We start from the raw sequence: 14,197 nt of genomic DNA, 5'->3' as shown, positions 1-14,197 counted from the left end.
GAGAAAGAGAGGTGCTTTGCAAGCCCTATGTGAGACGCTGCCTTCTGCAGGCATCAGCTGCAAGTCACTCTCGCAGCTTGCAAAAAGCCAGTTTCTTTCTACCCCATCCCCATCAGCCGATGGCAGGTTAATGGGAGAGTACAGCCTGGTGGGTGCTGGGCACTTTGGAACCCTGCACGAGGGATTCTGACAGTTGGGCAGGGCAGCCAGCTGTCAATCATATGTGGGCATAATTGTGTCATGTGACCGACAGGTAGATTGTTCTTCCCACCTGTTGGAAGTTGGCTTGCAGGGAGCCAAAAAGCTTCGCCACCCCTGGCCTGAGTGAACCAACAAATACGAAAGAAGAATGCAGATTAATCTGTAGGCTCCTAAGGATAAAGAGAGAGGAAAACGTCGTGTCTTACATCTCATTCGGAATCTCTCTCCGGATCCACTCTGGGACCCAGGATGTGACCCGGGCTGTGAACTGGAATTGCTGGAACCAGAGGAACTTCCACTCCCAGGTCTTGGCACCAGCTTCTCCACTCTTTCCCAGAGCAGGCGAGGCTCTATATTGCTATGTGGAAAAATAAAAATAAAAGGTGTTTGTTTTTTAAAAAAACCCACATTGATCAAGGTTAATATTTTATTTTATTGCCATAACAATGCTTTTTTCCCCAGAAGACATTCTTAGTCCTCTGTCACTATCCCAGTATGTTTCCGAGCACAATTCAAAGTGTTGGTGCTGACCTTTAAAGCCCTAAAGAGCCTCGGCCCAGTATACCTGAAGGAGCATCTCCACTCCTATCGTTCAGCCCGGACACTGAGGTCCAGCTCCAAGGGCCTTCTGGTGGTTCCCTCAAAGCAAGAAGTGAGGTTGCAGGGAACCAGGCAGAGGGCCTTCTCTGTAGTGGCACCCGCCCTGTGGAACACCCTCCCATCAGATGTCGAGGAAATAAACAACTATCTGACTTTTAGAAGACATCTGAAGGCAGCCCTGTTTAGGGAAGTTTTTAATGTTTAATGCTGTATTGTGCTTTTAATATTTGGTTGGGAGCTGCCCAGAGTGGTTGGGGAAACCCAGCCAGGTGGGCAGGGTATCAATAATAAATAATAATAATAATAATAATAATAATAATAATTATTATTATTATTATTATCATCATCATCATCATCTCATGTTCTCATGAGTAGTCAGAATGAATACTTGAAACGCCTGAAGTTTCTTCCAACTCTGCAATTCTATGATTCTAAGTCGAACAAGCACTTCATGACGCATACACAATTGCTTTCAGGTTATCTCTAGCTGGAGATACAATCAGACAAACACTATGAAAAGGCCCAGTGTCTGGGACCAGTGTTATCATGCCACAGCAGACTGCCCATTTCCAATCCCTATAAAGCCTCGTAGGCCTCTCTGAATGAGCAATTACTGAGAGGAGCAAGGAGAAGAAACAGTAACTTTCACACGGCTTGTGCTCTCCTATTGAGAGGTGGTATGGGCCGATCCCAAGCATGAGAATAGACAACAGGTGAGAGGAAGAGGTGGGTGCAATTGGGGAGTTGGTTCCCACTCAGAGCATCTTGACTAAGACTCATTCAAGGCCTTTTGCCTGCACTACCTATGAACATGCTTTAAGATGTGGTTCCAAAAGAAAACCAACTAGAGTTGAATGGCATGAGATAACTTCCTGTATAAACTTGCCCTTAGGAGCTTCTCAGATACAGCAGAAACTGCCTTACAACAGCATCTCTCAACACTAAGTGTTTTTGGGGAACAATGGATTCCAATTTGCTCCTCCCAAGTGGGAAACCCAATTTGCTCCTCCAATCCAATTTGCTCCTCCTGAAGTGGGAAACCCAATACCACAAACCTTGTGGAATTTCTTTGACCTGCTTGGTTATTTTGCTGTCCACTGCCCTGCAGCGGCGAATCTCGGCGAGATAACACAGGTGATCTGGATGTTGTTCTCACAGGTACCTTGCATGGAAGAATAAACAATTCAGATACCACGACATATATAAAAAAAAGAACATGTTGCTGCGACAATGCATTGGGGTACATTATTAAAACACTAGCATTTTGAGCAAAATAGTTCTAAAATAATTCACCAACTAGAGTCCTTAAGCTCATTTTGGACTGCATCTAAGATGCTGGAAAGAACGTAAGAGTTTAGTAGGTAACTAGCAAACAAACACATATACCCACTCACAGACTACCATGACGGTTTAGAACACAGGACTTTGAAGCAAGGGATGCAAAAAGCAATCTGCTATAATAGCATGGGAAATTTAGGAAATTAAGCTCTAAGTAGCCATCAAATGACTAGTAATGGATCAGTAGAAGGCAGAGAACTGGGGGAAAGCAAGATTATATTTGACAGAGGTAAACCAAGCAAGAAAACACTTTCTTTGTGGACAGAAATGTCTCAACAAAACTACCGGTTTAAAGCCTGATATTCCATTTAGAGACAAAGAGGTAGCTTTCAGCTATTCATATGTTTTCTTCTCTACATCACTTGGCATAATATTTTACTTCTATATAACAGCCACCGCCCATACGGCATTTTTGTGTTAAGTTAGGGCAGAAATTCCTGTAACATCTTGGCTGAAGAAGGGGAGGGAGAATTCCTTGCCTAAAGTACTGTTTCTGATACCAGTGTCATTCTTATGGGTGTGCAAATCACTAGTTAAAAATCTAGCACATGCCTTTCATTACTTTTGCTTTGTTTTTTGTTTCTTTTTGTTAAAAAAAAATTCACAATTCTGTCTTTCTACTTCCTTACCCTTGGAGGCACCTCGTCACTGTCTGATCTAGCCCAGGCCTTTTGGGTGGGGTCGGGTACCTCAGACTTAGAGTCAGAACTCTGATTTAGCACTTCACTGCGTGAAGGTGGATTTGGGTCCTGAGAGCGAAGATGGTGATGTGCAAATTTGGGAGAAGGGTCACTGAAGGAATGGGACCGCGAGACAGGGGAAACATTGTTCTTGAGAGATGCCAGATGGGACCACTGTACCTTACGAAGAAAACAAAACATAGAACATTCAATGCGTTCTGTTCACACGGGCTCCCCCCGCCCCGCCCCAAAACACAGAATAAAAAAGGCAAAGAGGGTATTTGGGTGGCGGGATAAGCACAACTTGGGATATGATGTAAGGCAAGCATGTGGTTGAAAATCAATACGAGCTTAAAAGCAAGGGAGGTGCAGAGAGAACATAAAATCAGCATTTTGGAGGGTGTATGCTCTGGGCACACCAATTAATGGGAAAAGATAAGGGCAAGTTCCATCTTGCGGAACCTAGGCCGGATGAAAATTTTCAAATCCAAGTATCAAATCAAAAGGAATAGTATAAAATAATATTGGCAAATACCGTACTTTTCCACATTTTTACTGAAAAATTATGTTTAAAATTGGGGCTTGTCTTATAAATGGGTAGTGCCGGGGCGGGGGGGGGACATGGGATTGGTTGATGCCACGAGCCAGAGATAGTCTGCAGCATGTTATTGGTGTCTGCGGCAAGGGATGGTGTTGATTGGATGTTGCTGCGGCAATTGGGCGGGCAATAGGCTGCTTCTGCTAGCAAGGGGACAGATGTTAGGAGGCTGTTGCAATGCGTGTGTGTTGTTTGTTAGTTTTAGCTCCTAAAAGAAGCTCAACAACTCTGTGCAATCTCCCACCATTTTCTTAATTTTTAGTCCCCCAAAATAGGGGGCATCTTATACGTGGGGGCATGTTATACACAGAAAAGTACGGTATATATTAGCTTCAAAACAATTTGCCGGCATCTTTTGATCATGCAGTAAGTTGCTTTTAAGGCATTAAGACGGATTCACATAGAACAAAAATTAGACACCCTTTACATTTTCAGCAGTCACTGGCTGAAAATATGTGCACAGTGGCATTATATAACATGCACATACACTATGCTGTATAAAAAACAATATACACATATTGTATGTGTCACAGGTAATTTATACTAGAGATGCACATTAGAGACAACACGTAAATATGACCACACACACTATGGAAGCACAGCTTTAAGTCCATAGTTAACTCTGAACCCTCCAAGGGAAGCCTTGCAATAGCCACTTCTTTTGGGGGTATATGTATACATAATTTTGCTAAGTACTCTTTTCTACCACTGCCTGCACACCTCATTAAGGGCCTTTTTAAAAAGTAAATAAACACACCAGAGTAATTTTCCCCCTTCTAATATTGTGAAAGGAAATGGAAATGTTTTCCTCAATGCTTCCAAATTCACCCCATTTCTATTAATCTGGGAAGTAGTCCAGATTCAAGCTCACCCTACAAACAAGTAATCACAGGACTCTGAGCACAGTGAGCACTGGGCAAAATTAAATGCAACAAGAGTGTGAGAAAGTGGATGTATATGTGTGTTTGTTCAGAAACAGTATTGCGGGTGTATCAAATTCTGATTATGGCAATAAAGTCCCTGATGATTTTGGCTGGTCCACCGGCATGGAATGTTCAGCTGAACAGACTCTTAACAGTTTGCAGGTCAGCTTCTTTTAGATCCAGAAAAAAAGGATCATGTGTTGCCGAGATTAAAATGTCATAAGGGGATATTGTACAGAATCGCCAGAGTGTAGGAGGAGCTTAGGAATGAGGAACCCAGGAGTCAAGTAGATGGAATAAGACTGCAAACTTAGGAAAAACGAAGTAATTCTAAGGGCAATTCAAGGACAAAGAAGACAGGAAATTAAAAGGGGAGCAAAATGCCGTCCCAATCGACACCACGACCACAATTTCACATAGTGATTTGAAGCGGCCAATTTGTTTTGCTGCAAGCTTCTAGCATAAGTGCATTATATTAAAACTGCCTTTTAGAGATATTTAGAATTGTGTTTTTCTTGAGCTTCTACCGACAACCTATGCCGCCGTACAGGTTTTCAAAGATCTATTAAAATGTAATAGCCAAATATTTACAAAAGTGGCTAAGGTTTTCAAAAACAGGTTATTTTCTTCTAACACATCACCTCAAAATAAAAGAGGGTTCTGCACTTGTGCTACACAGGTGAACAACAACCTGTTTGTATATAGATTGTACCTGAACAAGGCTAAAAAGGTAGAGGTGGCTACTTCTGAAAATATATTATACCTACATGGTGTCACCCATAAATATACAAAGAGAATCCCATGAAATGAATTCAACTAGGAACACAATTGTTGTTTTTAATCCTTAAGTAAAAAGAAAAGGGAACATATCAGTGTAGCCAAAGGAATTATCCCTCAAAAGCAATCTTGAAGGTGAAATTACACCTGGAGACCTGGTTACATGGCTGTCTGGCCAAGATGGCTTTCACAGACGGACTAAGTCTGCTTGATCGCAGAAGTGCAACGCAGTGGTTTGTTTGTTTTTGCCATAAGTAGCTTGCTACTTAAGTCATGCCACTAGATGACTCAGCTGTCATTGGAAATATTTTAAGGGAAACCACCATTAAAAAGAAATGAGATTCTGGGTCAATTGCTGCATCGCTGTCCTTCCAAAAGATCAAGTCAGCAGGCGGAATGCAAGTGTTTCTGTATTTCATCGCAAGTTTTTCAACAGAATACACTAAAACACATTTTTCTTCCTTACAACCCACCAAACTTTTAAGGAAAGCTGCAGGAAGTCAGTTTTACCAGGAGAAAAGAAAAAAAGTAGGTGCAAGGGCAGTGTTAGCTAGCGTCGCTTAGCGCAGGAGTTACAAGTCATTCACACATAACGAACGTGTTTTCCAAGACACAGTCATCCTCACGTTTTTCATTTGTGTCTGTGGCTTTCCATACCTCTCGGTCATTCATCAGCTTCCCACATACTTCTCCCAGAGACCTTTTCTGCCTTTACCTGTGGTTCCATTGGCTTTTGCAGTGAAGGCTGAACAGGCTCGGAATTTCCATTTGAAAAGGACTCTGATCTTGAAGGCACTGGTGGCTCCAACACTTTGCTCGTCTGTTTAGACTGTGCTTCAGGGGAGCCCTGGTTATTTTTCCTATATCTATCGTCAACCTGAACAAAAAACCAAAAAGTACGTGAGCTGGACTTGCATGGCCACATTTGACCAGGAAGATTGTCTGCGGCTTTCGTGGGATTTCAAGGAATACCAGGTATGACAAAACTTTGCAAAAGTTACATCAACTACAAAAGCACATTTGAATTACTATGTCTTTCTAACTAGTAAAATGGTTCTCTCTTTGACACTTACACACACACACACACACACACACACACACACACACGACCAGAAATGGGGGGGAAACGGTGCTAATAGAACAACAGTGTTTCTACATAATGATCGACTGCAAAGCTTTGCAAAGTGTGTGCATGAAAACCCAGGAGTCCCTTAGAGGGTTTATCAGTTTCTCAATGAGAAACTCAAGAATGGCTGAAAAACTGAAAATGGCTGGAAAATCTGCCCACCTCTGATCCTTGCCTACAGTGTATTCATCACACTTGCTTCCTCCAGAGGGTTGGTAGTGGCATTCTCCATATAACGCACATGCAATTACACACATATATGGAATCTATTGCTGAAAAATGATATAACGGTCGCTTGCATACAGAATGGGCAGAAATAGATCCAATCCTAAAAGACTTTAAAAGAATCACAGAATCGTAGAGTCCATTTTTCCACCTCTGAAGCACACTGGCTCCCAATACTGTTCAACATCCAGGACTGGGCATCTCTGCAAAGGCAGCAGGTTCAAATCATCACTCTAAGCCTCAGCTACTTTGCAGGATAATTGTGATGATAAACTAGAGGAAATATGTAGCCCTTCTTGAGTTCCTTGGAATGAATATGAATATCTGTGTGTGTGTGTGTGTGTGTGTGTGCGCGCGCGCACACACACACACACACACACACACACACACAGTGGTACTTCCGGTTATGAACAGGATCCATTCCAGAGGCCCGGCCGTATCCCCAAAATTCCATAACTGGAGGACCACTTCTACTCACACGCGCAGCGCTGCAGAGTGCTTCTGTGCACATGCAAGCAGCAAACCCACTTCCAGGTTTGCTGCGTTCGCAACTCGAAAGTTGGATCCACTGTATGCATATATGGAGCATAAATGTTTTAAATGAATAAGCCTTGAAGAAAGCTTGCTAAATTTCAAAATTTCAGTTACCTCCCGTGGTCTTTCAGAAGGCTCATAATGGGATTTAGGCTCAGGAGTATGATAATTTTGTTTATTCCTTTCTTGTTGCTGTTGCTGCTGCTGCCGCCTATGGTCATGCTGAAGTGACAAGAGATACGCCTGCTCCTGTTGCAACTGGCGCTGCAGCCTCTCCGCTTGTCGGTGCTCTTCCATTTCCCTCCATCTGTATTCCTTTGAGAAAACAGGTCAGCATTCAAGACGTGAATACCAAGGGTATACTGTTGCTACAATGCAACCGAGTGTACCAACCATTAAAACTGGACCCCAAGGAGCATGTATTGGGTTTTGGTATTGTTTTTTTTCTTGGCGATGTTTTATGCTAACCTGAGCAAGACTGGAAACCCAAAGGAACAGTGGCGTTTTAATTCATTAAATTATTTTTTAAAGAAGAGCAATCAAGTGTAATCTTGAAGGACAGTGTATTTTTGGAGGCGAGGTAGGGGAAGGGAAGGGGGAAGGAGACAACAACCTGGCCTTTATATTCAGTGTTTAATAATAAGAAGAATAAATATTATGGTCTGCACTCTTGTTATTCTAAGGAGGGCTGTTCCAAAAACAAAAAAACAAAAAACCTGACTACCAAGCCAGTACATCCCCAACTTTAAAAACAGAAATCTACTCTTATTGCACTGTGATACAATAATTTTCACATGTGCCTGCCAGCCCAATGCACTATAACATAAATGGCTTTTGTTCCAAGTTCTATTGTGCATACAGTAAAGCTCAGTTGTGTCCAACTGGGAAAAGCCTGGGACACCAGCCAGAGAAAGGGAAAAAACCTATTGCTACTGAACAAAAACAGATACAGGTGCGTTACCAGTAACATGGCCTGCTCCTGGAGCAGCTGCTGCTGAAGAATTTCCAAGTGCCGCTGCTCCTCTTCTAGCTGTCGCCTGATATACTCCTGTCACACAGAAATTACCCAGCAATAAAATTGTTCACAACAGGAATGCATCGAAACCACCTGAGTAGCAAAACCACCCCAGGCAACCTTCAGGTGACAATTCACTTCTGGTGAATCGCTTCTTGTGAATCCTCAGTGAACAAGTTAAGAAAACCCTATCACCTAAAGCAGTGTTTCCCAAACTTAGGCGTCCAGCTGTTGTTTTTGGACTACATTTCCCATCATCCTTGACCACATCCTGTTACCTAGGAATGATGGGAGTTGTAGTCCCAAAACAGCTGGAGACCCAAGTTTGGGAAACACTGACCTAAAGTAATGGCTGAAAAGTACTCCACTAAAAGACTAAGATGGTTTTTGAGAAAGTCAGGTGGGAAGAGTTCCTAGGTTGTCTGATGAATTTTGAAAAATGTTTATTAAAGAAAAAAATAAGCAAAAATGTATTTTTGAAACAAACCGAGAGTTAAAAACACAACAAGTCTTACCAACACAGCCAACGCAAAACCACATGCAACTTTTATTAAAATAATTAGTTTTAGGCACTGTGTGATGAACCGTTAGCAACAGCTAGAGCCAGGCTTCGTTAAGGCATCCCTTTTGCAAGCTTCCCACAGGTAACTACTCTGCCAAACACAACTCTAACCTCGACTGTAGATTATCCTAACCTCTGTCATCAGAGCAATGCCAGTCTTGCCCAAGTATGTGGTGGTTATGACAAAACACAAACAAACAAACATCCACTAGAGAACAGGTAGAAGACCAAAAAAGCATTTTCATCTGGAAATCTAAGCCTTACACTTCAGAAGTCAAACACTGCTTTGTCTGGCCCACTAAACCAAGCCTAAATATGCAGCACCATATCCAAAGCTAAGAACATCCTACCATGCAAATTAATAAATGTAGGTAACATAAAACACATGCACTCAAACACAGAGAGACAGTGTATGCAAAAAGCAATTAATGGATTCAGTGCTGTGGCAAAATGGGAGCTACTTGAAATCTCATGAAGGAAAAGAAATGATGTATACAGATTTGTTATATGCAGCTCTTGCAAATCCAGAGTTCAGGTGAAGTGAAGACAGAAGTGTAGTTTCTTAAAATCAGCCATAGGGATAGAGTTTGAATAACATCTCTCTGAGTTGCCATTGTACTGTTAGAAGGTTGGGTTTTCCCCCCTTAGCCCTGGTCCAATTCTAGTCGCATGCAACTAGTAATCGCAAATGGATTTGTGCATCATCACCGTCCCATTCAATGGGGCCCAGATGTGCAGTGCGAGGTGGATGTTTGCGGCACGCAGGAGCCCTCTTCTCAGAACGTGCGGAAGGGGCAGAACTGTCCACCTAGTCCCACCTCGAACATCCCTGTCCCCAACTTGCTAGAGCTTCAGACCTTCATAAATTGTGCATGACTGCAGAAGGTAGAATCTCACTGTGCTCTGCTGAATGTGCTTAGAAACTAATGTGTGAAGATTTCCCATTCCCTCTCAATGCATGATAGACTGACCCCACAGCTGGCAGGAAAAGGGATGTTGAGAGTGAGACAAGGTGTGTAGCCTCCACATGTTCGCAGGGCTACAGAGGCCTTCTTCTGCATGCAGAATTTCCTGATTTGGGGGCAATTTACCGCCATTTCATAGGACAACCTAGCACACATGGGTATCTAATAGTAGGTAACATTTCTGCCATTATGTGCTTCAGTTACTTAATATTCATTTTTACCATTTCAGAACTCTCAAAATAAATGTCACAGCAGGGGAGGGGAAATTGTTGCAATCCAAGTACAATTACCCATAGCGGCAAGCGCTATTATTATTTTTCTGAATACAAAGTGTTAAGTTATTTCAGGCCCAATTATGTAACCACTTACACGGAATATTGTTTTCCTAGTACTGACATTGATACTTATATTAAGGCATTTGATTTGATTTTTTTACATCATGTACCAAATTATAATTCATTTTAAGCAGGCAAGGCTGATACGATTTGGAAAACAGGCCCCTATTAAGGCATTTTAGTGTACAAGCCTGCAAAATATATATATATGCAGAGTTTGATTTTGGCATTTGAAAGATCGTAACAGCACAAAAACTAAGGCCCATCTTGCCTCAGTTTAATGAATGTAATGGAAATTCACCCACCATGTCAAGCAATTTAAATGCCATAGCTCTGTGTAATAAATTTCCATATGTGCTATAGCGAGTGACTAAGAAGGGGAGCGAAGAGCCAAATATAATTCAATATAAAGCTCAGCTTCTCCAGCCTTCTTTGGGTGGGTGTCCCACCCCTAAATAAAACTGTATTTTGAAGCCCATTAGGTGTGACATATGCAACAAATATTCTTTTTACGTGCAATTTGGATGCTTCTTTGACCACGCAAGGCTTCCTGCTGGTTTTCTCCAATATTTTGTTCTGGTGTGGGGGGGAATCATACTTAATTCGCATTGTTTCTGACTTACCTGCTCTCTCTCTACTCTCCGCTTTTCCTCCTCTGCTCTCCTCCTCTCCTCTTCTTCCTTGCGCCTCTTTTCCATTTCCTCCATTCGTTTCTTCTCCTCCTGCTCTCTCCTTCTTTGCTCCCGCTCTTGTTGCCTCCGAGCTTCCCGTTCTCTTCTTTGTTGCTGCATTTAAAATATGTATATATGTATCGTGATGTATACAAATGTCCCACCTCGCCCAACTCTTAAATCAACCAAGTTCAGCTTTTTATTTTTCTGTCTAAGGATACTTGAGTTTTTTTGCCAAAACATTGGTCAGATTTGCACCTCCTGCCCACAACATCCTTTGGATTCCCAATTCTCAAATTTTGGAATGCAGTTATTGGCCCAATACAATATCAAAGGGGGACGCGGGTGGCGCTGTGGGTTAAAGCCTCAGCGCCTAGGGCTTGCCGATCGAAAGGTCGGCGGTTCGAATCCCCGCGGCGGGGTGCGCTCCTGTTGTTCGGTCCCAGCGCCTGCCAACCTAGCAGTTCGAAAGCACTCCCGGGTGCAAGTAGATAAATAGGGACCGCTTACTAGCGGGAAGGTAAACGGCGTTTCCGTGTGCGGCTCTGGCTCGCCAGAGCAGTGATGTCACGCTGGCCACGTGACCCGGAAGTGTCCTCGGACAGCGCTGGCCCCCGGCTTCTTAAGTGAGATGGGCGCACAACCCTAGAGTCTGTCAAGACTGGCCCATATGGGCAGGGGTACCTTTACCTTTACCTTTTTACAATATCAAAATGCAGCATATCTGGAGAGAACACACTATAAAAATGTATATTTTAAGATATATATTTTCCAAAAATGCTATTTATCTACAGTACATATTTAAATTTGAATTTATGTGTGGATGTTTTTCTAAATGCACATTAATTTATATACAGCATGAAACAAATCTATGAAGCAATACATGCAAAAGTGGCAGATACTAGAAACATACTAGAGGGATACTAGAGGGATGCATCAATCAAGTTTAAATGTTACTTCTCAACTTGAGGTTGGCTTCCATATAAAATCCCTAACTGATGCTCGCTGGGCCAGTAACCATCTCTTACCCTTACCTACTGCACACTGTTGCTCTGAGGATAAAATGAGAAAGGGGAGAACTATTTATGCCCTCTTGTCTCCTTGGAGAAAAGGTGTAGAATAAACATTATAATAATAAGTAATATTGTTGCCACTAGTGCAAAAATGCTGTGTGTGATTAAAAAGTTGATCAGATGGAGACATCTGCTCCAATGTTTCCTGGGACAGCTTGGGAAACAATGGAGCACGTCTTCCTGTTTCAGAAGTACCCCAATCACCTATCAACGGCAATACACAAATGAGTGAGGAGGTGCCTTGTTCAGTGTAGCTGCCACAGATTTTGCTGCTGGTGGGAGACCAGGTTGGACTTGCAGCTCAGTAGTCCACACACACAGCCTACAAAAAAAAGCCCCTGCAGCCCATCTCAATACTGTTATGAACTGCAGGACTTTGGGGCTTTTCCTATAGGCCCAGCTTACATTGCTGCTTTGCCTAATATCCAGCCTGAATAGTTCTAGAGAACACAAGAATGTATTGTCTTAAGGAATGGGTTGTTGGACATGTATTGCAGTAGTTCACCAGGATCTTTGCTGGATTCTATCTCAGTGCATAGCCAGGGTTTCTCACATTCAGGGTACACGCTCCATTTAATATACCACGTTGGCTTTCAAACTCTTATTTAAATTCTGAAAAAGAATGCATTTCCAATGCAACTCTGCAAAAAACCTCTGTCAAATCCATCTGGGTGTGTGCCAGTATTTGGAAAGCAATCCCATATTTTAAAAGGGCTGGCATTACATCCCCAGAAACTACATATTGTATAAAACATTCCTGTAATCCCTGTCACAAAACATATGGGAAAATGCTATATGGATAGCCTTAAACCCACTACCCAAAGCAAAGCAATCCATGGCTTCTTTACTATCAATATTCAGTCCACTAAAGAACATATGAAAAAGGGCTTCAAATATTTGGGGGGGAGCGGGGAGAGAATCATTCAACTTCCCTTGATTTACTTTATTGCATTTGCAACACATAAGGTGAACTGAGGACACAGTCCTCAAGCCACTTGACTCATATATTTTTTCAGTTTCTGATTTGCTTCCTCTTCTCCCTAAATAGTTCATTTGGTCAACATTCTTCCAAGAATCACTATTAGTTATCTGGCCAAAAAGATTCTAAATAGTTTCAGCATTAGTTGTTCTGTTCTTGTTCAAAACTGAAGATTTTTCCAGTCAAATTTTTGTCAGTTAACCCAGTAATAGGGAACACGACAATTCAGATTCAACAGAATTCAATAACATGTCTTATTAATACTTAATTATTCATGGTACACTGCCATATTTTTAAAACCATGACATACACCAAATCCTTCTAAACATGTACCAACTGCCTCTGCTCTGTGCAGAACACAAAATCATCTAAGGTGGTAAATGTTTCTGAACACAGTACCCCTTCCATAGTACACCACCTTTTCACAAACTGAAAATCCTACAGAAAATATGGGAATAAATAATACGCTGAACAGAAGCTTCCCCAGTTCCCAGGTTTATGTTTCCTGCTCTGGCCACTAGCCAGAAGAATATAATTCCATCTGAGTCACTGCAATCCTGGCTCATTTACAACCCTAGCTAAAACATATAGCTCTGTATATGCATTTCCTTTAAGCAAAAAGGTATAGTATGCCTTCATACGAAACACTTGGGAGAGAGCCCTGAAACCACAGTTTCCCAGTTGGAATGTCACTGGAAACTGTAGTTTAAGAAACCACAGCATCTTCATCAAAACCAGGAGCTCAAGCAGGGGGAGGAGAAGGGCGAAGAGGGATTGCTTTTTTTCTTGGCCAATAAATCATTGTTTGTCATAGTGAAACCATGGCATCTAAGTCGGGTCGGGCCAAAGTACAATCAAACTTCTAGAAACCTCTGCCAGTTTTAGGCTAGTACACCCGCTGTCTCTGAACAATTGTCATGACATCCGGCAATATGAAAGTTCTATCTGTAGTGTTTAGTCTGTGACAGCTTCATAATAACTGAATGCCAGCATCAAAAAAAGAACTCAACTGTGAACTAGCCCTCAGGTAATTATTTAAAAGTATTTCAGTCTGCCAGGTCTTGCTGTTTGTGTGAAACTAAGACAAGAATGATTATATAAGAACTTCTAAAAACAAAAAAACTGTCTCACAAAGCAGGAAAAAGGCAAACAATTTAAGGAAGCCGTTGAGCGCCTTGTAAACATCAAAACTAAGTGAATGATCATTGTTTTTCAAGACTGGAGTTGGGTGAAAGTAGGCAACACCATGTTTTTCTAGAGCCCAATTTGAGCACTAGCAATCTTGCGTTTGTCAATGCAGAGCATCCCGCCCCTAGCTTCTGCGTGAAGAGAATGACCCATCTGAAGTGGAGCTCCACATCTATGTGAGAAGGCCTACTGGAATCAGGAACTCTTGATTGTGCAGAGCTCCAGGTCAAATAAAAGCCTTCCCCCCCACACAGTTGCACACATGATGACTTAGTTGTTACATAGGGTCATGCCCTTTTTGTGAAGGGGGGGCAAGCTCCTTGCTCACAGCTGCTGTATTGAAGGAACACACCCCAATTAGGCTTAAATGATTAACACAGGCACCAAGTTTGTGCCCAACATTGGTA

The 14,197-nt window shown here is 42.2% G+C and overlaps 1 protein-coding gene across 4 annotated transcripts in view; it reads right to left on the bottom strand.

The window, feature by feature from the left end:
* The window catches only part of MAP4K4 (mitogen-activated protein kinase kinase kinase kinase 4), a 137,673-nt gene that overhangs the window by 25,617 nt on the left and 97,859 nt on the right, over positions 1 to 14,197 (bottom strand). For 2 of the 4 annotated variants that reach the window (XM_028727931.2, XM_028727935.2), the window contains exons 13-19: positions 10,503 to 10,664; positions 7,964 to 8,050; positions 7,117 to 7,317; positions 5,833 to 5,994; positions 2,769 to 2,999; positions 1,857 to 1,963; positions 408 to 559 (exon numbers count right to left, since the gene is read on the bottom strand). In XM_028727931.2, the coding sequence (XP_028583764.1) occupies positions 408 to 559; positions 1,857 to 1,963; positions 2,769 to 2,999; positions 5,833 to 5,994; positions 7,117 to 7,317; positions 7,964 to 8,050; positions 10,503 to 10,664 (1,102 nt within the window). The remainder of the gene's footprint in view (positions 1 to 407; positions 560 to 1,856; positions 1,964 to 2,768; positions 3,000 to 5,832; positions 5,995 to 7,116; positions 7,318 to 7,963; positions 8,051 to 10,502; positions 10,665 to 14,197) is intronic. The other 2 variants (XM_028727936.2, XM_028727937.2) reach the window with 1 other exon arrangement.

This window comes from Podarcis muralis, chromosome 4 (genome assembly GCF_964188315.1).
Source record: "Podarcis muralis chromosome 4, rPodMur119.hap1.1, whole genome shotgun sequence".
Lineage (NCBI taxonomy): Eukaryota > Metazoa > Chordata > Lepidosauria > Squamata > Lacertidae > Podarcis > Podarcis muralis.
Note: the sequence above shows the minus strand (reverse complement) of the source record. Positions and strands in the feature narration are given on the sequence as shown.